This window comes from Nesoenas mayeri, assembly GCF_963082525.1.
Source record: "Nesoenas mayeri genome assembly, chromosome: 12".
NCBI lineage: Eukaryota > Metazoa > Chordata > Aves > Columbiformes > Columbidae > Nesoenas > Nesoenas mayeri.
The window spans coordinates 13,550,823-13,576,390 of NC_137547.1; the positions used below are offsets into that span (position 1 = coordinate 13,550,823).

Here is a 25,568-nt window from a genome sequence, read left to right on the forward strand (position 1 = left end):
TTATTCTGGAATGTTTTTGCTTGGGCTTAACCTACCTCTGGAACTACCTTCCTGGATAACTTATCTTAGCACAGCTTAAACAGGTGTATGGACTGGCTGATGCTGCAGATGGAGATGCCACTGTGCCTTCCCAGTAACGTGACTGGTGCTGGTGGGACTCCTCATAAGCCCATTTGTAGTAGCCTTGCAGAGAACTCTCAAACAGTGAACAGCTTTTCTCTTATTTGCTGAGTTTTGACCTCTGCCACGAGCAGGAGCCAGCAGCAGGGGTGAGGAAGGCAGCAGATTCCCCACCATCACCATTAGTGGGAGATCGGCTCGGTTAAGCAGCCTTCTGTGGTTCACCCTGCTCTTTCGAACAGCTCTTTTTCTCCTTTCCTCTGCTTTTGTGACACTGCCAGCATCCCTGTGTTCCTTTCAGTCTCTGAAGTTTTTTGCCAGTGTTGTAAGAGAGCTTTCCAGGAGCAAATCCTGAAACTTTCTGGCTGGATCGGCGGCTTGTTGTCGGTGCTATGCTTAGTAGCAGAGCTCTGTTGTGGAGGAGTGTTACGGGAAACATTATATCTGCTAAGAGTGCTGCCAAACTTCTGTGGCAAACACATAATTTCAGGGTCTGTCTTCTTCCACAACGCATTGAGACTGGCTGGAAAATCTCCAAGAGGAGGAAGACGGGACTAAGGGAAGAACAAACAAACATCTGGGATGAGTTTGCTTTGATCGTGCCAACTCTTAGACATGCTGTGTTGCGTGGATCGGTGTTGAAATGAGAAAGGTCCCAGCTAAGGGGGCCTAAGGGCTTGAGACTCCCCCCACACAGGGGGACAGGAGCAGCAGGGGCAAGAACGGCTTGAGCGAGAGGCTGTTTGCAGAGCCTGACGTGCAGCATTGTGCCTCCCAGCACCTGCCTTGCAGCTTTGCACAGGATCAGCCAGCAGGGAGAGAATCATCTGCTGGTAAGAAATAACCAGCAAAGGTATTTGGCTTGTTAGGTGAGTGGAATTAGTGTGTTTCCTTTAATTGCAGCATGATCTGTGGTTGCTTTTGATGCATCAGAATTAAAATTTGAGCGTTTTCTGTCATTTAACTACCTCTGGTATTTGCACAGGGAGGGATCTCTGCTGTGGAGGAAAGGCACACAGCCTGCTGAAGACTGCAAGCAAATGTGAAACAAGCAAAATGTGACAATTACTAAAATTCTGTTGACAAATTATCAAACCTACATAGCAAAGCGTAAAACGTGCCGAACTTTCTTGGTGTTTGAAGCAGATGCTGAACACAAGATCCTCAAAGTACCAGTGGACATGACCCAGTTCATCCTTGGCCCCGTTTTCCCTGGCTGCTGGGTCAGCAGAACAGACAACGTGTTATGCTGGGTTTTCTGATCTTGCTTTGTGATCTCTTTTCTGAATGAACATGTGTCTTCACAGTAACATACCCATGGAGGATATAAAATGTCAGCCTAGACAGAAAAGTTTGTGGAATCTAGAATTCAGTTAAATCAGTGAAAAACAGTTGTAGAATTCGGTGTCTGAGGTGATTTGCTACTTGTGCTTTTGTGTGTGAGGGGTGGCTAATGAAATTGCTGTGGGTCTTGATAATTTAACTTTCACAGGCAAAGTTCTGTGTATGTTTTGGAGGTGGTTGTTAGGCGTTTGTGTATAAATAAACTAGGAGTGCCTAACCAATCTGGAAATCATTGTTTGGTCGAATGATTTTCAGCATTGCAGACTTTGGCTGTTTGTAAGTGGGGGAAAATTATTTATATACAATAACCAAAGTATATGGAAACTATGATCTTTATAATTTTGCATAATAAAACTGGCTTTTTTCAAAGAATGGAAAGTGTAGGTGCTTTTTGCTGACGTGACAGCATTGGGTTTGGTTTTAGTTCCAACATTTCAGTGGCGTTAGATAATATTTCAAGCTCAGCTTAACAAGTTTAACTTTCATTGCTCACTGAATGTGTAATTAAATTATGAAGTCTTCTCATTTGTTTTGAACTTAAATTATCGCTAGTTTTAACTTTTTTATCACACATGACTCTTCCAGGAATGCAGGATGTGTGAAAACGCATTACTGTAGCCATATGCTTGTTGGCACAGAACTCCAGGATGTTTCAGTAGGTTTGAAGCATGGGTGGCTGTGTGATGTGTGGTTTTTCTTTTACAAAAGCTGTGTTGATTCTTGCCTAGACTACTGTATCTGCTCTTGTTTTCACAGATTCTTCTGCAGAATCATTTCTAGTGGTTGCCTTGGGAAGGGATCAGGATAGCTTGATAACCTGCAGATTGAATTGGTTTATTGTGAGTTTGCTGTGTTGGCTGGGTGTGTTCAGTGCAAAGGGATCCCTGTGACCTCTGTGAAGGACACAGCTAAGAAATCAGTTTTCCCTTTATCAGCTTAATAGCCTCCTCGTTAGCGATCCAGTCAGCAGGCCTGCTCTACTGTTTCTCAACAGATACTACTAATAAGTGTGTTTGTTTAGATCAGAGTGGAAAACCTCAATGGTGTGGCTGGGAACCATGAGCTGCCTGTACCGTGTATCCGTATGCACCATCCTTTGTAGTGTATTGCACATATGACAGTGTAATAAACTGGGGAATGCTCATTGTCTGGGCTTCTGCGTACCCTCTCTTTCATCAGAAGGTAACTGCTTTAATTAACGTGCTTTCCTAATTGTCCTGCCTGATCTTTTTGCGATCTGTTCCTGAATTTATGGAGAGAAGGTCTACTTGGCTCCTCCCATCCACAAGCCAATTGCTGTTGTATTTTGCTCATTTGCTCCATGCTGGTTCTTGGTATTTTTTGCCTGAGCGGGTCCAAAGTCTTGTTTTCAATACCCGAAGATTATCTGTAGTTAGAATCTGGGACTAGGTGCCCTTTTCAGCAAGTGAGCTGTTATGGTTGCCTGAGAAGAACAGTGGAAACATCTGCTGTCTTCCCCTGTTCTGCTGTAAGGAGGGATTAAAATCTGGGAATAAAGGCACTTGTGTGGTTGACTTCAAACTCTTCTGTTTGCATGATGCTTGCAAGGGAGCAAAGGAAAGGAGAGTCAAGCAGCTGCTGGCTGACACCAGTTCCGGATACAGCTATGACTAGGGAAGTATTGCTGGGAACCAGCATGATGATGGTCCGTTTCTGAAGCTAGAACACCAACGCCTTGTGCCTCCTTGAGCCTGGGTGCTGGTGGTGGGTTGCTCATTTGCTATATAGTTTTGACCTAGTTTTATGTTGCCGCTGAAGCACAGAGATTTAGAAAGGGATGGCTGTCGCAGCTTGTTTTGGTGAGTTGAGATCTGGTGGATGAGAAAAGGCACTTTTAAACATAGCGGTGTTGACAACCTCATAGTCTGGTGGTGACTTCACACAAACCTTTGAATTTCTCTTTAGAGTTCACAATGCTAACAGGGTATGATTTGTGCCTGTTGTATGTTATTGAATGGAAGGAAATGTTTTTGCTGTTCAGGTTTTCTTATAGCTGGTACTTGTTCCAAACTCTGCTTTTCCTGGGAGGTAGGAAGTGGTGTTCGTTCTCTGGAATGTGAGTGTTAGTGCTCGAAGGAGTTTGGAGAGCTTTTTAGAGAACTGCAAAGGGAGGCAATATATTCTCACTGAAGCTGCTAAACAGCAAAAGCTTCTGTGAGCCCAGAGGCACACGTACTTTCTGTAAAGTCTATTTTTAATCCTTCAATTAGGAGATGTAAGAGGAGTCCTTCTCCCTCACTAATCGGTGGAACATCCTCCTCGCCATCAGCTTTCTATCATAAAAATCCTTGTCTAGCATGTGGTACCAGTCTGGGCTGCTCTCCTCCTTCCCTCTGTCCCAGGGGTCTCTGAGCATCTATATTCCTCAAGCTCACCATGTGGGAATGACACAGTGCAGCTTTTCTTGCTGCTCAACTTCTCTTAGTGATAATTTGAAATTTACCTTTTTTTCATGACTCTTACAACACAAGCGTATTGTTCTGAAACTGCTCTTGTTTGGAAGGTTTATTGGGGGGCATGTAGTAGATAAAGGACCATAGATCACCTCCTTAGAAAGGCAGAACTAGTGTGGGTTGCACTGGGGAGGTTTTTTTCCCTGTCCTCAAACTCAGCCCTTCATTTTATCAGACACAAAATAAAAAGGATTGTTTCTCTCTTTTGGCTTTACTTCAGTGCGGGGAAGCAGATCAGTGTTGCCACTGAACCCACCTCTGTTACACTTGCAATGGTAAGAGGGAAGAAGGATCACAACTTCTAGCTAGCAGGTGGTCATCTTGTTCCACATCTAAAGGATTATTGGCTAGATCTTGTACTTTTCCATGTTTAAGTACTGAACTGTGAATGGCTGCTGTACTAAAGCTTAGTTAAGGTCCCATTTAACTTCGATGACTCTTCTCAGAAGAGTAAGGTTTGGTTTCTCAGAGCTGAGGTTTGCTGCAGAGCACCGGAAAGGCTGGTATTTCAATGTGCAGTATTTTAATGTTGTATATTTCAAGAAAAGCTTGTTTAAGCTTCCCAAGTCAGTGGGAACCAGTCTGCTATCTTCTTGGGCTCATCTTTCCAGAAAACCTGAGCTTTAACCTTTGGTGGATGTGAAGCAAAGGTTACTAGGTTAGAGGATGCAACCAGGCAGGGCTTTGGTACAGTGCTTTCTGGCCCTTACAAATTCTTCTGCTTGCAGATGTGTTAGTGAGTCCTGTTCTCTAGAGAATTACAGTGATAGCCTATATATTTTCATAAAGAAACTATCCTTGACTAAAAGACTGAGACAGCAGCTTCAGTGGAGGGCATTCTGACTCTCAGCTTTTAAAATTAGCTTAGTATAAAACCTCACTCTATTGCTGAATGATTAGGATGGGTGCAGAAAATTAAGGAAAAAACACCTTGTAAGTCATGATAGGGTTGGACTTTAGAGGCTGCTTTAAAATAGTTTAATTCGCGTGTCATCGTAATTTTCAGTTGTGAGAATCAGTTCTGCAGTGTGAGGATAATGAGCAGGCATCTGCAAGCCTTCAAAAAAAAAAGTTGATATCCTAATTTTCAAATTTATTATGACTTTGGGAGATACGGTTTTAGATGGTCGCAGTCTAACCAAACTGCAATTAATTACTGTGGTCCTTCAGGTGCAGTTTTCTTTTTTATGTTCTAAGTGGGGAGGTAATTTCCACCACTTCCTGCTATGCAAAATAAAAGTGCTTTAGTTAATAATGGCTGTAATTAAGGACTTGGAAACATTTGCTGTGCTCTTTTTTTTCCTCCCATAAAGTTGTGCTTGTGCTGTCCAAAGCAGCGCTGCACTGAAGAACTCATTGCGATGTAGATTGCTTACTTCCCAAACTGATGAAATGCCAGTTCTCTTATGTCAAATATCTGAGGTCTGACATGTTAGTATCAATGATATGTTTAAGCTTTGAGTGGTGCTGAGTGTCTGTGGCTCTTAGAGCATGTCTGGCGTCTTAAATATCAGTGAAAGCAGAGACTTTGAGTCGGGGTTGATTTTTCTGTGAGTATGATGGTCAGGTGATTTTGTCCTGTGTTTGTGCTGTTTTGGTACAGAGATGAGATAGGGATTTGTATGATTAACCTCTTTCAAGGAGTTCTCCATTGCGGGAGCTGCAGTGACTGGAAGGACAGGATGGTTTGCAGCTGAGTTCTTTCCAAAGCGGCTTCTGCGTGAGCGTGGGTGTTTCTTTAACACGCTGCCTGGTCGGGTGCAGGCTGTGTGTTGGGACTTGTTGGTTGGATTGTTGAGAGGACGTAGCAGAGCTTGCATTACTATAAAATAAAGAATATAGCAAATATTTTGAAATGATGCATGAATATCAGATGTTACCACTTTCTTGTGGTTGAAGGTGTCTTAGGGCACAGCTGAAAGAAAGGACATTGCTTCTCAAATGGGGAATAGGAACGCTTTAATCTGTGGGAGGGAAGCAAGTCCTACCTTTGTCTGACAGTTGTATGCATAAAACTTATTTTTATTTAAAACTTTACTATCACATCTTCAATTTTTTTACCTTCTAAGTTCGGGCAATTGAGCCAAACACAAGCACATTCATTATGTTTTTGCAGAGTCTGCATAAATGCTGTTACTCTTGTGCCATTTGTGTTCTGTAGCATTCAGACAGCATTGTTTGTAAAGTACCTCTTGTTTCGATCTTTTTGGTACTTAGATGTCATCACTTTTATTTTGCAAGTTTTAAAATTTCCTATTGCTTCATCAAATTGTTTCTTACAATGAAAATGTGTTGACAGTATTTTAGTTTCTATAAGTTTATACTCTTCTGTGTGTTAAATGCATCACATCAGTAGTGAACTGACATTCTTTTTTTTCTCTTTTCAGCCAGATAATGAAATCTCTTCAGACTGCAATCATGTAAGTATTGCTTGGTTTTGTTCAGTTTCTGTAGGAATAGTTACACTTATACAGCCCTAAAATTACATTCGGCCCTTTGAAGGCAACCATGAGGCTGATGTGGCTGCCAGTGAAAATGGGTTTGATGCCCCTGCTCTGTGGTCTTACCTGGAGACTTCAGACTGGAACATTATCTAAGAGCTGTATAAACTGTACTTGTATATTGGAGGAGGACAGCAGACGTCTTTCCTATTTTGTAGTTGGGAGGTGGTTCCTGTGAGTTACTGGGAGCAATATGATGTGCTCCTTTTGGGAAAGATGTGAGGAGCACTGAATTTAAACTCTTAATTTCAGCTGTTAAAGGCTTCTGTATTACTTTCACAGCTGCTAAATCTAAATTCCTAGACTCACTTGGAAAGTGCTGTGGGGGTGTGATGTTTAGAGGCAGTTTGAACCACTTGGCTGGTTTTAGAACAGATTTCGTCTCAGCACTGTGTTTAACAGTGAACGAACTGTTAGCCAGTCAAGCTGACTCTTAAAATCCCGAGACTCTAAAAATATATATATTCAGAGGTAAGGTTGGTATTAGATTTCCTTTGGCTTCTCTCATTTGCATTCTGTTAGAATACACCTTATCAAGATCCTGAATTGTTTGGTTAGCCTTGGACACACACAGACAGGTGCATGCCTTAATGACAGTCTTGGTTTCAGATGCTTGAGAAGCTGTATTTTGGTTTATTATTGGAAGATCTGTTCCAGAAATGAAATCCAGCCATGCTGTACAACTAGTAATTTCCAACTGTGTTTATAAATTAACCTTTAGCACTGCGCTGCCTGACTGCATGGCAGCTGTAATTCTCTGTGGGGCCGTTTAAATGTGCCAACAGAAATTACCTGAATGAAAAAGAAATGGGGAATTCTAGAAATCAAAGTTAGACCTTTCCTCTGCTGGATTAAATAAGTGTCTCTGTCACCAGGCAGATGTTGGGCTGCTGTGGATTGTAGGAACCATTCAGGAGTAGGACATGTGGGCAAAGTCTCATTTTCCCAGGCAGAAATTGAAGGGGACTGATCAAAAGCTGGACTACAGAGGGACATTTCACATCCAGATGCTTTCTTTGCCTGTCTCTGCAATCTTTGGTAGTACAGCTGCTGATCATCTGGGAAAACACTACCTAGTGCTAAAATCTGGATTTTTAAGCTGCAGGTTTAACCATCCTCCTTTCCTTTTAGAGAGCATTTCTATTTTGAGATTCGAGTTCAAGATCACAAATGCATTGGGGTATTCTTACAGTGTTGGACTTTATTCTTGTCCTTCTGATCCTCCCTAGCAGAAGTCCAGAACACTCTTTGTGAGGACAGGTGCCCTGTTTATTCACATGTATCTATCAAACCTGAATATATATATATCAACTCCTTGCTCTGTCTGAATTACACTGCAGTCTCATCATCTCCTTTTTTAACTTTTCACACCTCTGTGATATGAGGTGTGGAAGGCAGTGTAGCTGTGCTCATTCCATTTTTAGTTCCCTTTGTGTGCTTCCACCCTCTTGGAGATGATGTAAAACTGCTTTCCTTGTTTATGAGCATGTTTGTGTTTTCTTATAATTTTGTGTACAACTGAAACTCCAGAATAAAGTTTGACCAAACTGTCTTCCTGATACTAATTTGATGTTTTTTTCACAAAGGCAGACTATTTGAAATGAAATTTTAAAACTATTTGTTCTTTTTATTAATGAAAAATGTTTAAATGTGATTTAAGTTTCTAGAGAAAAAACAGATGAGCTAGTAGAGCTTTTCTTGGGCAACACCTCAGCTATTAATTTGCTGAGTTTTTGCTATCTTACCCTGTGTTTTTATTTTATGGTGCCTCAGGAAGGTATCTGGGATGCGCATATATCTGCAGAGCGTGACTTGCCCAAGACTGATTCTTGCACGATGACCCAACACATCCAGGCTCCTACATGAGCTAATCACTGGCTCCTAGAAGAGCCGTCATCCTTACCCTCTCATGTATCATCATGCTTAGCAAGAGAGAGAACCTCCCATAGATTTGAAATATACTTGCATCATAAAAATTGTCTGGTCACAGCCCGTTGCAGAAGGAAGTGAATAAGGGACCAGTTGCATTGTCCTCCTTCCTTTTTTGTTAGGCTTTTATTAGTTTTTCAGCATAAAATCTGCTCAAATAGAGGACTTTGTTTCTGTTACATCATTTGCATCTGGCAGATGAGACATGGCACAGAAAGGTGCAGTGGGCTAAACATGTTGCTAAATATGCTGCAGGTCACAAGTTAGAGTTTTCAGTTATGAAATTGTCTTTATTAGATATAATTCCTTTTAATGAGTCGGCTCATGACCTTATGGAGAGATTGTTAACATTCTGAATTTGTTCAAGGTGAGAAAATTACTGCAAAAACGAAGGGACAAAGTTGTTGTCTAGGAGACTTTGCATTGATTGTTGCACTATAGAAAGATGACAATACAGATTGGGAATAAACGATGTTTCATTCTTTTCTGAAGCAAAACATTTGCCATTCTCCATGGCAAACAATTAAACTCCCTTTCTACAAATGCTCTCTCTATAGCTCTTGTGGAACTACAAACTGAACCTGACTACAGATCCGAAGTTTGAATCCGTGGCCAGAGAAGTCTGCAAGTCCACTATTGCAGAGGTAAGCCAGGAGATATCGTGGCACTAAGGGTTTTTTCATTTCTTTGCGATAGTGAATTACTGTGCGAATAATTTGGGGTTTGGGGACGCTCTAGTTGTACATGCCAAATTACTAGGCATATATATCTTGCCATTTGTTGAGTGCTTTTTATTTAAAGAAAAAAAAAAGATGCATTAGTAACAATAGCCTCATGTTTTATCTTCTGATACTTATTACTGAGGCAGGTGCATCAACTTGTTCCACTGATTTTAAAAAATATTTCTAAGCTACTCTTTAAAACTAACATTTGTAGTGAGAATATATTGCTAACATACAGTATTAGCCTATTAATAGTATTCTTTAGTTCATACTAACAGGTAGGTGTCTTCTTGTTGGTGACTGAGCTCTAATTTTAAGTATTGCTTTGTATTAAGAACAAAATACAACTAGAAGAGTAATTTCTAGTAGAAGTCTTTGGTGAATTGGTGACTGTCCCAACTGGGTACATTCTGAAAAGCTCATCTTCAATTTTAGCAGCTGAATGTAGATTTAAATATCATTTTTTTTCTCAGCTGTTGTGATTTTATAAGTTCTGACAAGAATTTTCATCTAGAATTATAGTTGGCTACCAGATAATGGTGGTTGTTTCAGAAGCAGCCAGGCAATAATGTAATTGCTTGGTCTTTTACGCAGTTCACTGGCTCAGGCCATAGAGCTCTGGGGCTCTTTCCAAAGCCAGGCTCTCCCAAAAAACACATGTTGCCGTTGTGTGCTGGTTTGGCTCGCGGCACATGAGCTGAAATAAAGCCAAACCTAAGATGCAGCTCTCTCAGAGGAAGCTTGCTCCACTCTCTCCCTTTCGCTCTGCAATGAATCAAATGTGTTTTTGTTTCAAAATATATTTTATGCTTTATCTATAACAATTACGTTGACTTTAGTAGCCGTATTTTTCTAATAGCTATATAGATTAAATACAAAAGGTTCTACCAGCCTACATCTGCATTCAAATAATGGTCTTTAAAATGTTGCATGTTTTTATTATATAGAAAGTAATGGATTCATCAGCTGAGGCAGGAGAGATCTGTTTTATTCATCTAGTCTGACCTGTGTGAGTTTGTCACAGAATGCCCTAGTGTAATTTGTGTTTGAGTTGGAATATATCTTTCTAGAGATGGTTCTCCATTTTTTTAGATTTTCTATATAAAGGTTCCAACTTGTTTGAGAACTGATGAAATGATTCCCTGCCTGTTCCCTTAGTGCTGCCCTTGCTTGGCACCTGAACCCTCCCGGATTATTGATTGTCATGGATCTTCCGTTAGATTGATGAGCCCTTCAGTATTTGTACAGGAACAAATCTTTGATGTGATTCAAGTCAACTCACGTATCTGTTGCTTGAAAACTGTCACCACTGAACTTCAGCGTCTGGCTGTCAAGCCTGCTTTCTGCGTTACTGTGGCTGCAGTTTTCAGTGTTCTCCTGAACAAGGGGCACCAGAACTGGGCAGGTATTTCAACATGGGCTTCCCAGGGTTAAAAAGAATCTGTGTAAACTCAGCAGTCCTTGGACCAAGGCACCGCACTGCTCCTGCACAAGATTCCTAGGGGAGCATCCTTAACTGATAAGCAACCATGTTTTCCACTTGCTTTGGAAAGATGCTGTCAAAACTGCCTGCTTCTTGGACCTCAAAAGGTGATGGTTTTGGCCTCACTGTCTGCTTCCCTGAGCAGTGTGGGCTGGGACTTATACTGGGGACCTGTCTGTTCATGTACACTGCTTTTCCAATCCCTGCACAGCTTTCAGCTTCTGTTAGCCAAGATTTTTATTTTTGTTGGACCATGGAGTGAAATGGTTTAGTATCAACAATCAGTCCCTATAAGAGCCTGATAAAAATAATTTGATGAGGATTTTCCTTTATAGTAATTTTCAGCTTCCAGCAAGTTATAAACAGTTCAATATATATCGTGTAGACTTTTGAATCAGTCTCACTTCTAGCCAAAATGTTATATTGTATGAGGTCAGGTGGCTAATGGGGTCCAAGTATGATTTAGTGATGTTGTAATATGCTCAGCTTTCTAAATAAAGGTTTGTCAAACTAGCATTTTTTCCTACAAATCCACTTGATTGCAAGGGTTCAATGTGATTATTATGAAAGATGATTATTAAGCAAGAGGGTTTATAATCCCCAAGGTCGCTGTGTTTGCTTTCTTCAGATACTGGCACACGAGGCATTTCTCATTTCTGAAATATTTTCAACTATTCTGACTTACTGCAAATCAAATTAAAGCCTCGAGGGTTTCTTTACCAGCAGATTTTGAAGCTACACATGCAAGTTACTTTGAGGATTTTTTTTTTTAAAGGTTAAATTCAGTAGCTGCAGCCACTGCACTTTTATTCTTTTTTCTTTTTTCATTTTTCCATTTTAAATTTTTTTTTTTTAAACAGATCAAGGAGTGTGCAGATGAACCAGTTGGTAAAGGCTTCTTGGTGTCGTGTTTGGTGGATCACAGAGGCAACATCACTGAGTACCAGTGCCATCAGTACATCACTAAAATGACAGCCATTATCTTCAGTGATTATCGGTTGATTTGTGGCTTCATGGATGACTGCAAGGCTGACATCAATCTCCTGAAATGTGGCAGCATTCGACCTGGAGAAAAGGTATCCGGAGAACATGTAGATTGTCAATAAGCTTGTAAAAGTCCTTCACTTAAGGAAACTTATGTGAAGACTCTGCAATAGTATTATTACCTTACTTGCAACTGAGAAAATACATGGCATGTTTTATCTGTCTGAAAAGGGTGATGTCCTGATTCTGTGTAGTTCTTTTTAATAAATATGCATTCATTCCCCTATGATAGACTGCTGCTCAGAGACGACTTTAATTTGTCTTTCCTTCCCATACCACAGGTCACCTCACAGGTAGTTGTCTTTTTGATCACGCTCTGTCAGGCTTGACTCAATACGATGAATCTAAACAATAGATTTAAGCAGACCTATTGCTAGGCTTATTTCACAGTCCAGTCAGGTCTGATGCAGGAAGGTCAAGGTGATGTGGTCTTTGCATTAACCCCTTCTGCTTTCTCAAGCTGTAGTTGATAGACAGGACCAAGAGCTTTAATCTGTTTGCTTCCCCTTTCCCCTGCCCACCTGAAAATGGTTGAAGGGCACATGTACCTAGTGTCACACTTTGATGGTACAGACTTACTAATACTGTACTGGTTTTACTAAATCGATGTTCTTTTGCCACATGAGACTTAAGCAGAGGTTGATGCAAATAACAGTTTGTGCTGACTAGATGTGGGTTATTTTCAATGCGCTTTCCCCATCTTCTTCAGCACAGCTAATGTGGGTGCTGCAGGAATGAGTGGCTGCTTTTACTGTACTTTTTTTTTTATTAGAGATAAAGTGAAAATTAGCTTATCAGCTATTAATGAGGTGAAAAGTTTTAAAAAAAAAAATACTTTTTGGTATTTTGAAAAAAAGTTTTCCTAGCTGCTGTAAGCAGCTTCACATCTGTAGTGTATTAAACTGAAGTGTTAGTGTATTCCAGAAGACTTAGCTGAACAATGGAAATCAAAAAAAGTACTTGCTTTCAAGAACAAGAGTGGAAGGAACTTGCAGACACCACATGTACAGACTAGTAACAGCTGAGTAACTTGCTTTTTCCACAAAGCAAAGGTTCTCTTCTAATCCTGGCCTGAAGGACCTCATGAAATCAGAAATTACTTTTAACAGTCAGTATAGAATCAGAAGAGTAATATGGGAGTCCTGGTTGTCAGGTCTACTTGTTACTTGTAGCCTGACTGAATTAAAATTCATTAAAATACTGGTGGTAGCCCTGAAGGGAACAGAAGCATGGATTTCATGAGCCATATCCAAATCTCATCTTGTAGAAGTGAACCCAGTGCTGGCAGTTTCTATGGGTGACTGTGTAACCCACCGTGTCCCTCGCTGAAGTTCAGATGGGCCGAGCGTGGGGATGGCCGAGGGGGTTCAGGTCACCATATGTCTGGGAGAGGGAAGCAAACACAAACTTTGAGTCATCGTGTTTCTGTGTAATAGCAAAGCGAACCGCTAACCAACCTTTTACGGGCGTTAGTGTGGTTTATGCATATTCCTCACACTCTTGGTACCCAACCCAGAGTATTTTGCCTTGGTTTGTGAAAGCGTTGCAGCCTGTTGTATGATGTCTTTTGTTATACTGTCATCCTTGGCACTTAAAGCAATTGAAGTATTTTATACTGCTATGGAAACAGCTATAAATGGCTATGCTAGCATTTCTTTTGTTCTGTTCTATCCGTTTTGTGCTTTGGAGAAATCTCATCTAATATACTCCCATCAGCTGCTGGTTCAGGTTTTATGTCCATGCTCTAGCTCCTGAGAGTTGCCTGTAGAGAAACAGTCATTACCCTTTTGTATGAGTGAATGTAACTGTGAATTTAATAAATAGGACTTGGACACCTGAGGAGGAAGATGGGGGAAGAGATTAATCTCTTTTTTTTGTTTTTGTTGTTTTTTTTAATGGAGGTAAGCACTGCTGGACCACTGACTCCATCTACATCAGGCTGCTAGTAGATTGCAGTATGATAGTTTCATCATAGTAATCACGATAAACTGGCTTTTTTAACTGTAAAAGGCACTTCAGTAGGTATTCTGGAATTACATTGCTTCTTGAAGCCCCTCTATTAGCTAACAATTCTCATTTTCTATACTTCCTTGTTTTGTTTTAGTTTGCTTTCTACTTCCTAACTGAATTGTATTCATGCTGGGTTTGTTGCTTCTGATGTGGTGTTTTCTGTGCTTTCTTTTCCACGTTTCTTACTGGTTTTCTGCTCTGTAAGAGCAATAAAAATACAGCTTAGAAGTCTTGATCTGACTGGAGACTTGATTTTGCTCTATAATGCAGAAAGGCTGTAGATGTGTCATTTGAAAGCATTAAGTTTTGTAATATGTCTGCTGTAGGGTTGATTTTTTTTCTCCCTGCCGTGTGCCTGCCCTTCCCCCCCCAGTTAATGGAGAAATATTTAATAGTAGTTTCAGTCACCTTTCTAGTTGGCTGTTGTCCTTTATAGTGAATTCAGTCTCCTGGTATTTCAAGCTTGCTTTGTCTTCATGCAATAGGGATCTAATTTTAAATTGAAATTGGTAGTTACAACAGAGCTTTTCTTCTTGGACTGTCTATCAGAATGAGCTGCTTTCCTGGTCCCAGTCATGTCCAAGATTGTATCAATCTTGTGGGTGGCGCACAGGTGCCCAGGAGCTGGATTTAGCCATGATGTCTGAACGGGTGTTGATTATTTGCCATATTGAAGGCTGTGTAAGTGTCAGCTGCTCATCTGTTGTAGTACTTTACCAGATAATATTTTTTCAGATTCCTAAAAAAAGGCACAATATGAGACTGTTTTCTTGATGATTATTTTTTCCCCCCACCCCTAAGTGCTTCCAGTACAGTTGTTCTCACTCTTTGCCTAGTTTCAGAGAAGTACTGTACACAGAGGGAAAACAAGTCTAAACGGGAAGAGATACCATTCAGCTGAGTCTTTTTTTACTTTACCTGCTGCTCCTTTCTACTCTTGACTCTTTTCTCTTTTGTAGCTTCTCTCTTCAAATCTGCAGCTAGAAAAGTCGTGAACTTTAGGCATGTCAGGTTTCAGCCACAATAAAGTCTTTTCAGGGCGAGCTTCTGAAAATGGTTGTTTTCAATCATTTAGGCTTACCAGCTCCTCAGTTGTAATTACTGCCTTTGACTGACCTCAAGGATTTGCTGAACAGTGTTTGTGTTTGGCGTGGTTATGGATCAATAGCAATTTTAAGTAATGTGGGGAACATACTACTAACTGGTGTTCCACAGATCCCTTTTGGGTTCAGTTCTAAAGGGACTATTGATATATAATCGTATTTCTTCAACGATGCTGATATCTGGTCAGCATGTGGGGCTGGCCAGTTCCCACTCAAAGAAAAACGAAAACCAAAATATGGAGACTTAGGGTGTGTGGTTTGGGTTTTTTTGCCTTTTTTAAGGGCAAAACTAGTTTTAGCCCTTTTAAACTGATGATACTTCTGGATTGTGTTTACAACTCTGCAATCAGCCAAATTCTGCTTGTGCTCCAAGTGTAGCAGAGTTAAAACAGGAAAGAAAGACTGCCTGCCTGAGGAGGCATGTCAGAACAAAAAGATTTGGAAGACTTGCATGGCTTTGAATAGTGATGGTTGTGTTTTCTGGAGCCTACTCTCTTACTCGTGCTACTGCAACAGCAATGGATGAACCTACTTGACAGAGTGAGCGGAAGGGATATTTCCTAATGCCACGCTGAATGATTGAGGTGTGTGCAAATCTTCATGACCTGTTGTTTACTCCAGGTAGTCTGATATAAGTTTAGTAGCAATATCCTTTCACAGCAGAGCAGCATCAATTAAGGCGATCTTCGCAGGAAAAACTTGCAGAAGCCTTGAGAGATCTGTTCCGGAAGAGTTCTTTTTTATTGGAGGAGTCAGACCTTCTACAGAGGAATGGGGAAAGTACAGTTCCCTTTCTAAACATGTAAAAAGGATGAAGGAAACTAAATGGAGCTTCGCTCTGCCTCTTCTGGGCTTTCATACAAAGCACAGGGTCTCTGTGTTTATTGGCAGTCACTGGTCATATTCCAAAATCACCTTCAGGTTTGCAGGACAGTGGATGGGGTGGACTGTAAGGGGCAGAACTGCTTTGATTACTTATTTATTTATTTATTTTTAATTCTCCACGTGGAGGAATTAGCATTGAGAAGGCTACATTGGTCAAAGCTCCTTTGTGGCCTTTCTAGCATCACTAATTATCACCACCCAAACTGAAGGCTTGTTTCAGCATGGAGAAACTGATTTTATTTTTTTTTTCCTTCCAAGTGTGTTTTTAATGTGATGCTGTTGCCATGGTGTGAAGAGAGCTATGTCAGATTAAAGATAATTTGGCTGTTTTCGTAAACTGCTCTGAGCAGTGTGACTAAGTAGTGATAATCTCATTAAATCACATTAAAACAAACCCAGAGCATTAGATGGGGGGATTTCATGGTGACCATCAGCAGGATGGTGTTGTATAAAGTGTGTGGATGGTACAGATATTAACTGTTGCCTCCTCTGAATCTAAATGCAGTTTAGGCTGAACTTTGGCAAGTCTGTATGTTGACTGCTTGTTGCTTAATTTACGTGATCCCTATCCAGAATCACAGACCACTTGATTAGGTAAGTGGCTGATTACAGATGTTGTCTTGCTCTTGTCCTGTAGGATGCCCACTCGCAAGGAGAGGTGGTGGCATGCCTGGAAAAAGGCCTGGTAAAAGAGGCGGAGGAGACTGATCCTCGAATTCAGGTTTCTGATCAGTGTAAGAAGGCAATTCTTCGTGTAGCTGAGCTCTCTTCAGATGACTTCCACTTGGACCGGCATCTCTACTTTGCATGCCGAGATGATAGAGAACGGTTTTGTGAAAATGTGAGTAGTTTCCTTTTGCTGTCTCTTCTACAATAATACATTTAAAACAAACAAACAAAACACACAGTGAAAGGAGGAGTGGAATGGTAGAGTGGAGCCTGAGTGAGATAGTGTAATATTGAAAACAGGCACTATGTAGCTGTCATTTTGCAATAAATCTGGTGTTAAATTCACTCACCCAACAAACAAGCATTATTTCCAGTGGGTTAATGAACTGAATTGGCGTAAATGGTTTAATGGGCATCGGAGCTGGTGTGACAGAGAGTGGAACGGCTCGCATGGGGAGAGGGCAGCAAAGGTAAGTGACTGCTGCCTCTGCAGCCGTAAAGCTGCTGCGCCAGGTCAGCCTGGGCTGGCTCTGCTCACAGCGCTCCCGAGCCCTGGCGCCATGAGCTGGAAAGCTGCATTGTTCAGTCTGAAATGGCTTGTATCAGCTGAGCGTCGTCTTGCTGAAAGGATGATGAACAAGACCAGATTTTTGTTTTAATGCAATAAAATTTAAAATATTTTTGTAGTATAGAAGCTATCACTGTCGTTTGAAATATTAACTTTAAAATATTTCTGGTTTAAAAAATAAATCTCTTTAGGTGTATTTTAATCTGCTTGTTAAGCATTACAAGTCTTACCTTTAATGGCAAATGTTACTGTTCTGTTTCACAGACTCAGGCTGGGGAAGGCCGAGTCTACAAGTGCCTCTTCAATCACAAGTTTGAAGAATCGATGAGTGAAAAGGTAGGTATCTGTCTTAGCGAGACAAATCCTTAATGCGGAAATCATTGGATAATTCATCAGTCCAGGCTACCTTATTCTTTTCCAGTGTGAGGAAAATCCATCACCCACGTAGCTGGATAACTGACTGCTTTAACAGATGCTTTTACTTTGATATGTTTGTATTTCCAGCTACGTGCTGATGGCTTGAATTAATTGTACTCAAGTTACAGCCTTTAAAGTGGAAGGTTTAAATAAATCAAAGCTTTTGGGTGGCTAATTTGGGAAGGTAGACTTGAAGCTCAAGTGGTGGTACTGTGATAGAGCATTTAAAGGTGAAGTTGCACCATATGGGGTAAGCTGTTGCTAAATGCTGTCCTAATGTACAGATTAGAAACAAAATGTCCAAATGCCTCTGCAGGAAGCTGTGTGTGTTTCACTTTTGCTTTCAAGGCTATGAGTGTTGGACTGTGAAGCAGAAAATCCTGTGGTCAGTTACTGACATTTTCCTTAACTTTTCTCCTGAAGATGTTTTTAACAACAACAACAAAGCTTTTCTGGAAAGCCAGTCCGGAAAAGAGTTTGTACTGGTGTAGGTGTTTTGGAAAGACAGCAATGCCATCAGTGATTTCAGAAGCAGCATCATAGTGTTTGGGATTATACAGAGCTATAGAATCTGTCTGAAGGGATACAAAGATGGGTATCTGTAAAGCCCTCCTTGGAGAAGCACTGCTGAAGGATCCAGGTTCAGAGGCCCGGAGGGATCAGACTCATTTCCTTTTCTTTAAATGCATTAGCTATCTGAAAGCTTAGTTCCAGTTAACAAATTCAAAACTGGGAGCGTGATCCCTGGGGGCTTGAAACAAAGCTTCGTTTTCTATGAGCGCATTACTGAAATGGACTGCTATTTTTTATTAACCTGGTTTTTGTTGTACAGGGACAGTGGTGGTTTCTGAGGGGTCTTTTCTGTGGTCAGCTGTCTAAGATACGAATGTAAGATGCTGAGGGTTAGACAAAGCTGTAGCAGGTGACTTGGTAGGGAGAGAGGGGTGGATGATCTGGGGGTGCAGTTTGTGGAGCAGGAGGAACATGAAAGCTGGTTCTCACACTTGTGGCTGCTGAGGTTGGACTGTCTGCAGAGTCACTAGTTTCTACAAAACTGCTACCCAGTAAAAAGTCCACCACATAGCTGACAATAGCTGCCCAGTGGGTGACTCGCTTTGTGTAATCCAAAACCGCTCACCCCCTTCCAGGGGAAGGAAAATCAGAACCCTGGTGTAAGGAAGGGAAGAATGATATAGGCCTTCTCTCTTCCTTGTGCCAGGATTGCTCCCTGTTCTCCCCACCCATAAAATTGCACAATTTTCCTTCTTTTCAGATAGTCCAAGAATGGACAAATTTGCCTGAGCTATTCTGAATTATCTGCCGCCCTCACATTTAATTTTTATAGAATTTAAACCAAAAGCTATGAAGTGTAGCAGTGTTTTTACAGGCCCTTTTTTGGATGAAATTTAGAAGGTTCTTGCAGCTGCTGGATTTGGGTTTGATCACAGTGCATCCTAGTGAGCCTCACTCATTTTGGAAAATGGCTAGAAATTCCCATGGTTGGACTCTTTATCTGCTATCATCTGTTCAGCATGTTGCAGAACAAATCGAAAAAACCCAGTATTTTGTAAATACGACTGGAAAAAATTGTTTCTTGAGGGCATGGGGTGAGCATATACCACAGCTGGGATAAATGTCAGCAACTGATCCTAGTTGCTGAGAATGAGTCACGCTCTCAGCTGTAGCTGTTCACAAAAAGCTGGATGAATGTGCAGTTTTAAGAAGTGCTTTGCAGAGAGCTGCTGCCTTTAAACCCCTTGATCTGTTCACCTCAGTGTGTGGTGTTAACTGTGTGGTTTCTATGAGACAAACGAAATTTAACTGCAGTTCCTCTTAAATGCATTAATTTTAAAGCATCAGTCATCTTTTGAAACGCAAGTTAAAAACGTAACAGCAGCAGGTTTAGCTCTCCTGCCCGCATTCAGAAGCTCCTTCAGCCACCCCCGTGTGTCTCCCGCAGTGTCGTGATGCGCTGACAACCCGCCAGAAGCTGATTGCCCAAGACTACAAAGTCAGCTACTCGCTGGCGAAGTCCTGTAAAAGTGATCTGAAGAAGTACCGCTGTAATGTGGAGAACCTCCCCCGGTCTCGGGAAGCCAGGCTTTCCTATCTGCTGATGTGCTTGGAATCCGCTGTGCACAGAGGTAAGTGGAGTTGAATCAAAAGATGTGTGACTTGCTGGGATTTAGATTTAAAAGTTTCTCATGGACCTTTAGCTTGAACATGTATTTACAGTCCCCTTCTCCAAGTAACCTTTTTCGAACATGGGTTCAAAGGCAGGTTTCCTCATTGTGATGCTTTCATCACTGTTTTGAGGATCAGGATAGCTGAGTAAACCTCTGGTGCTGACTCCTATTGTGTAGGCAAGGAGTTTAAAATGCAAAATAGCAAATCTGATTTGGACTGATGATGTGTAGTTGCAAATCCTTCTATTCGCTGTGAATTCAAAAAGCTTTTTTTTTCTCCTCCTTTATGTAGTAAGCGTTACATATGCTATTTAGTGAAAACATACAATAGGGAACCTGTTTATCATCACTCAGGGAAAGCCAGGAGTAGTCAGTCCTCTGCTGCACATAAGTAATGTTCTTTCCTTGCAGTTCAGTAGCCTGAGTAAATGCCTTAATATCTAACTCCTGCTTTTCCTATGTAGAATGAAGTGTGAGAGTATTATTTTTGTTCATTTAAGTTAGTGTAAGCTGGAGATGTCCTAATGCCTTTGGGACAGCTGCCAGCATTAGAAGAACGTAGCAGGGCCATGCTAAAGATTGTCTGTGAAATTGCCATAATATGTAAAATGGCACATTACATCCTCTAGATTTTCACTGGAGAATTATTTGGTTTTCCCCTTGGTGTGGGGCTGGGTGGGTTCTGATTCAGCAGCAGGACTGCACGTTGCAGCGCCCCTGGCACAGGACAGAACGGCTGCTGTAAAACCATAAGCAATCTGTGCATTTGTGAGGTTGAGTAACTCATTGCTTCTGATTGATGTGGAAATCATATGTGCTGTTTGGGGAAGAGTTGTGGGTTGTTGTGTTTTGTTGTTGGTGTGGTGTGGTTTGTTTTTTTTTTCCCCTTCTCCATGCAGTAGTGCAGGTGTTTTCCTGAATTACGTGCAGAAAACTGCTGTTTAGTTAGTAATTTCCACTTTCACGGTGGAACACGTTCTGCAGTGTGTGGCTCATGCACTAAGCATAGCCCAGGAGGAACACTAATTATTCCTCACACCTTCATGTCTCTGTGTGATGGTGTCTGGGAGCCCCTGTTGGGGTGCAGGACCTCCGGTACATGGGGCGTTGTGCAAGTAGCAATAGGTTGTGATGGGGACTAAGGGGATGGCATAGCAAAACAGGTATGTTCCTTTTCATTTTAAAAAAAGTCTCCATGGGGACCATAGGAAAGCTTATAGCAGATCTAAGCACTGATTGAAGTTATGTTTCTGTGCAATTGCAGTAGTTTGTTATTCCCGCTAACATATTCTATTCTGTGTTTTGGCTTCCTGAGCAAGTACGTGCCTATTGCTCTAGCAAACCTTTTCAGCTGTTCTTCAAAAGCCACCTCCTGTAATGTGAAGTCCAAAATAAGATTCTCGTAATCTTTCAGGAATCCCTTTTTTCAAATCCATGTATTGAATCCATAGGCTCGCGATTTTAAAGGTTCAATTAAAAGCTGGGAGCTTCCTTAACAACTGGTTTAATCCTCAGCACATCCACTCTGGCGCATTTGTTGCAGTCTGGTGTTCTCTAGAGTGTGGACATCGTCTCTGTTGTTCCAACCTGATGGTAGCGTAGATCAAGAAGGGCTCTGCTGAGCATTAATACTAAATCCCGTTGTCTTCTCTTGGCTCAGGTCGACAAGTGAGCAGCGAGTGTCAGGGTGAAATGTTGGATTACCGGCGCATGCTCATGGAAGACTTCTCGCTGAGCCCAGAAATCATCCTGAGCTGCCGAGGGGAGATCGAGCACCACTGCTCAGGCCTGCATCGCAAAGGTCGCACCCTGCACTGCCTCATGAAAGTAGTACGGGGCGAAAAGGGCAACGTCGGGCTTAATTGTCAGCAGGCGGTAGGATACTTTTCTATCACTTTACTTCTTGGTTAGTCAGTAGAGCACTGATCTGTCTGTTAATGTTTTTTCTTGCGATGGAGATTCTTCCGAAGGCAGTCTGGCTCTGCTGGGTGCCGGTGAATGCTGGAGGCAGTTGTCTGATTGTCATGGTGTGAAGTGTAACTTTAGTTACAGCACATTAGTAATGTTCTTTTTTATTTTTCTCAAAAAATACGTTTTTAGATTGTTTTGCTCTGGATTTTGTACTGGATCTCCAGTAGTTCTTCTCCAGCAACTCTCAAGTCATGGAATTCTCTCCTGGGTGCAAGATACAGGGAAACCTGCTTTTTTTATAAGTGTTAAAACATTCCCTCTCTTTCCCTTTTCCCTCCTATCTTGGAAATGCACTATATCTTCTTAAAGCACCTTTCCACTTAGTTTTATTTTTGCGATTTCATTCAGCTTAAATGTTAAAAATGGAACTTCAAGGACAGGTGGGTACAACATAATGCTGCATGTCATCGTAGTTGCAGCCACTGAAGGAAATGTTGTCCTTCTCCAAAATATTTCTTTTAAATGGGATGATTCTTTTGCCTTCTTAAAATTCCATCTTGGCCCAGATGGATCCTGTTTGTGGTATCTTTAAATTGAAAGCAATGGTTTCATATTTATTCAAACTCAGTAGTGCTTTTTAATGTAATATTACATTTTTGTACTTAATACCTACTTTTAATGACCCATGAGCCTGGAAAAGTGACATCAATGCCAAAAATGGCTGGGGAGTGTTAGTGCTAATGTGGGAATTTGGGAAGATATGTGCTCTTGACCTCTTGCAATATGCAGAACCACAATAGTCCGTTTTCAGTGTAAATATGGCTTAAAGCCTAAGCCCAAAATGTTGCCAGTTTGTCTATGTTATTAAAGATAAATGAGTATCTGTTAAATTTTTGTAAGGGTTGGGATGCTTTTGTGATGAAGCTTATTTCTCCATAAATACCAGGTGTATTGGTGCAGCAGCTGTAAAGTTTGAGTCATTTCTGCAGTGAGCTGTAGTGCATGACGTATGCTTTGCAACATTAGTGTGAAAAACTGAATACTTGTTTCTTTTTAAATATAAAATCAAACTTGCTGCCTCAGAACTTGATTATTTGCAAATTGTTGGAAGATCAGTTCACCTTGGGAATAACTTCCAGATGGTGAAGTCGTTCAGAACCAAGTAATAAGGCAGGAGACCCTCAAAAGTGATAGAAGATTTCAAGCTTCTGTGGAAAAGGAATGTCTGTGGGTAGGGTTGGGTTTGGTTTTTTTTTTCAGTTTTTTTATACTTAAGCTTCTGCTTTATTTTTGTACAGCAGGGTTTGTCTGTGACTCCCCTTCAAGGTGAATGACCCATGTTCTGTTCTCTGTGCAAAAGCCAGCAGGAGCAAATTAAGTGTTGATTTTTGTAAAAATAATATTAGTTTGTCCATATTTTTATGGGCAAGAGGAATAGACTATTACAAAAACAGGATAAACGTTCCAAGCTCTGGGTTCCTGCGGACTGGCATGATGCTATTATATAGCTGCCTGTGACTTCTGAGGTACTAAATCATTTAATAATAATGTTTTAGTGTGAATGGTAGTGGTTGTCTCAGTGGTCACTGGTTTTGCTCTGTTTTGATTTACTGTACTTTTAGGAGTATTGGTAGGTAACGCTAATACAGCACTTCAGTTTCTTGGCTGGCTCAAAGCAGTAGGACTAGTCCTGAAACTTTTCAGACACGGTTGCCTAGACAGTTTGCTTGAGGAACTTGGAACAAGAAGCATCTGATTTGAATCTGTTTTTACTTACTGGCCTGTCTGTCAAGGTTTGCTCTGATTCTGCTTGCTTTACAAAAGGAAGATGTTTGCCCATCTGCCAAAAATGACATAAAGAATCTCCAAACGACAAAACATAACCAAAGAATCTCCATAATTTTATTTTCCTGCAGGAACATCTGCTTGTTCCCTTTCCTGCACAAGGGACATGAGTGATTCCTTGTACTTAAAACTGTCAATGAAATGCGTTCTCAAACCTTCTGAAACTCTGATTTCTTGATCTGAGGGTTTCAGTTTCTTGTGATGCCTCAACCAGAATCATCTCGCTTGTGAGAGTCTGCGCTTGAGATTTAAGTGTGCTGTTGAGCAAGGGGCATGCCTAGACTCAAACATCTGAGAGCTGTGTGTGGGTTTTTTGTCTCAGTTTTGATCAGTGAACGTAGCAAAATGTCCAAGTTCTGCAAATGGTAGAGGAACGATGGTGTGCCATGTAACAGAAGTGGTTCAGCCTAAGTCACAAAAAAAAACTCGTGGGTGTTTGGTCAGCCTTCTCTTGCCTAACTGTAGGCTGAGCTGCCTTCCTCGCCCCCCATGTCACAGGTACACTCTAACAATGTGCCCTCTCACAGGCTGGCTGCACGTTAGCTTTGCCATGTCAGTGAGTGCTCTGCCTGTTCTGAAGCAAAGGATAGAGCTCCTATTGTTTATACTATTGATGTACTCCTATAGGGGCCTGCATTTTATTAAGGAAAAAAAATTGCTAGAAGGAGACACTGCTTCTGGAGCATGTCTTCCCATGTAAAACAAGTTGTTCTTTGCTTTGGAGAAGCATGTGCAGCTTGGATATGTTTCAGTCTTCTGCAAATATCATTGTCATGTTATTCTTCAAAGATGGAGATCCTGCATGTAGGGAGGGTGGGTCTGTGATGCTGTAGGTCATCAGACAGCAGATATACGTGTCCCTTAATGGTGAGCATCCGCCCATAAAAGGTCTGCAGCTCTACTGGCGGTGTCTAGCACCTATGCTGTTGCTCAGTGGAAGCAATATTTTATACTTGAGCTGCTGGCAGGCTGTTTTTTGAACGTGTGGCTTTTACATCTCTTCTGTTCAGTCCCTTGAGCATATAAAACTATAATCCTTGCTAAAAGGGCATATATTTCTGCCTCTGATTTCTAATACAGCTAATAAATTGATAGTTAACTTTTAATTTAGCTCCACATCAGGATAAAAAATCAGAGGATTGTGAAGTTTATCCAGCTGCTTTTCAGCTGCAAGGGTTTGTTGTGGGAGGGAGAAAAAGTCCTATAAAACATTCACTTTTATCACTGGTGCCAAATTATTCCCTCACTCTTGCAGCGGGGGCAGCTGGTTTGCTGCTGCACATGTTGTGTGCGGTTGGGGGTCGGGGCCATGCAGGCTTATGTGAGTGTGCATGCCAGCAGAACTGAACCATGCTGTATTTTTCTTCCTGCATTGACTCTTAGGGAGTTTGTAAAGGGTGTATCACTTCTGACTTCCCCTGCTGATTAAGGTTTAGCTTCCTGTTGTGAAATGGACCCTGTGTTGGATTCTGTTTGACCACTGTCAGAGCTGTATAAATTTTTTTTTATTATTTTTTTAGTGAAAATATCCCAAGAATTTTTGAATCAATAGCTTGTGCCTGCTAGGCAATGCTCTTGCATCCCTTAGAAGCTGAGGCTGGGCACAATTAACTTTGGCCAAGCGAGTTGCAGGAAATCTTGTGTTCCTCCCAGGCAGTCCCTGGTCTGTCCCCTTGATTACAAGTTTCCTATTGAATAAATAGCACTGGCTTGTATTTTCTCTAGTTCTCTGGTGCTTTTTTCTTCTCTGTGTTTTGTGATGTTAGGGCTTTGCACCTGGAAGTTTCCTGGATTATATTTAGGTGCAGACTTGGAAAGGTGGAGGTTAAAATTGCAATTGTGCTTTTTGATTTAGTTGGGCTGGGGATCAGTAACAAAAATCATTAAGTGTTTGATGTCAGCATAGGCCATTTTATGTCAGTGTGCAGCTGCCTTCTAAGCAAGCGCTGTTTTTTTCCTCCAAATTTGTGAGCTAAAACTACTTGCCTGTTGCATGATGATACCAGTCTGCCCCATGTCAGTGTTGGGGAATTCACAGCTTGGAGGGAAATGAAATGGGGTGTGGGGACCCTGGGCTGAGTGATGGCTCAGGAAGTTACCCTGCTCCCCAAAACTGTAGATTAAGTGAGATGGAGGTTTACCCACATTCCCTTCATATATATATGGGGAAATAATATAATATAATATGAATAATAAATTGTGTGCTATAGGCTGAAGTGTAATTAACCTGGCTTCCAAAACCTAGAGCAGGCATACTTGAGGAAATTATATTTCATGGGCCAGCAGAACAGAACATTTTATACTGGATTTCAGTGAAATTTGTGTGGCCTCTCCAGGCAATTAAAAAATGTTTTTAA

General features: G+C 41.3%; 1 protein-coding gene across 1 annotated transcript in view; it reads left to right on the forward strand.

The window, feature by feature from the left end:
- GLG1 (golgi glycoprotein 1) overlaps positions 1–25,568 on the forward strand; it is a gene marked incomplete at its 5' end in the record, with an annotated part of 73,519 nt that overhangs the window by 31,413 nt on the left and 16,538 nt on the right. Inside the window, 7 exons of the mRNA XM_080352124.1 lie at positions 6,326–6,358; positions 8,926–9,012; positions 11,434–11,649; positions 16,253–16,456; positions 17,117–17,188; positions 19,230–19,413; positions 21,116–21,330. Coding sequence (XP_080208250.1) covers positions 6,326–6,358; positions 8,926–9,012; positions 11,434–11,649; positions 16,253–16,456; positions 17,117–17,188; positions 19,230–19,413; positions 21,116–21,330 — 1,011 coding nt within the window. The remainder of the gene's footprint in view (positions 1–6,325; positions 6,359–8,925; positions 9,013–11,433; positions 11,650–16,252; positions 16,457–17,116; positions 17,189–19,229; positions 19,414–21,115; positions 21,331–25,568) is intronic.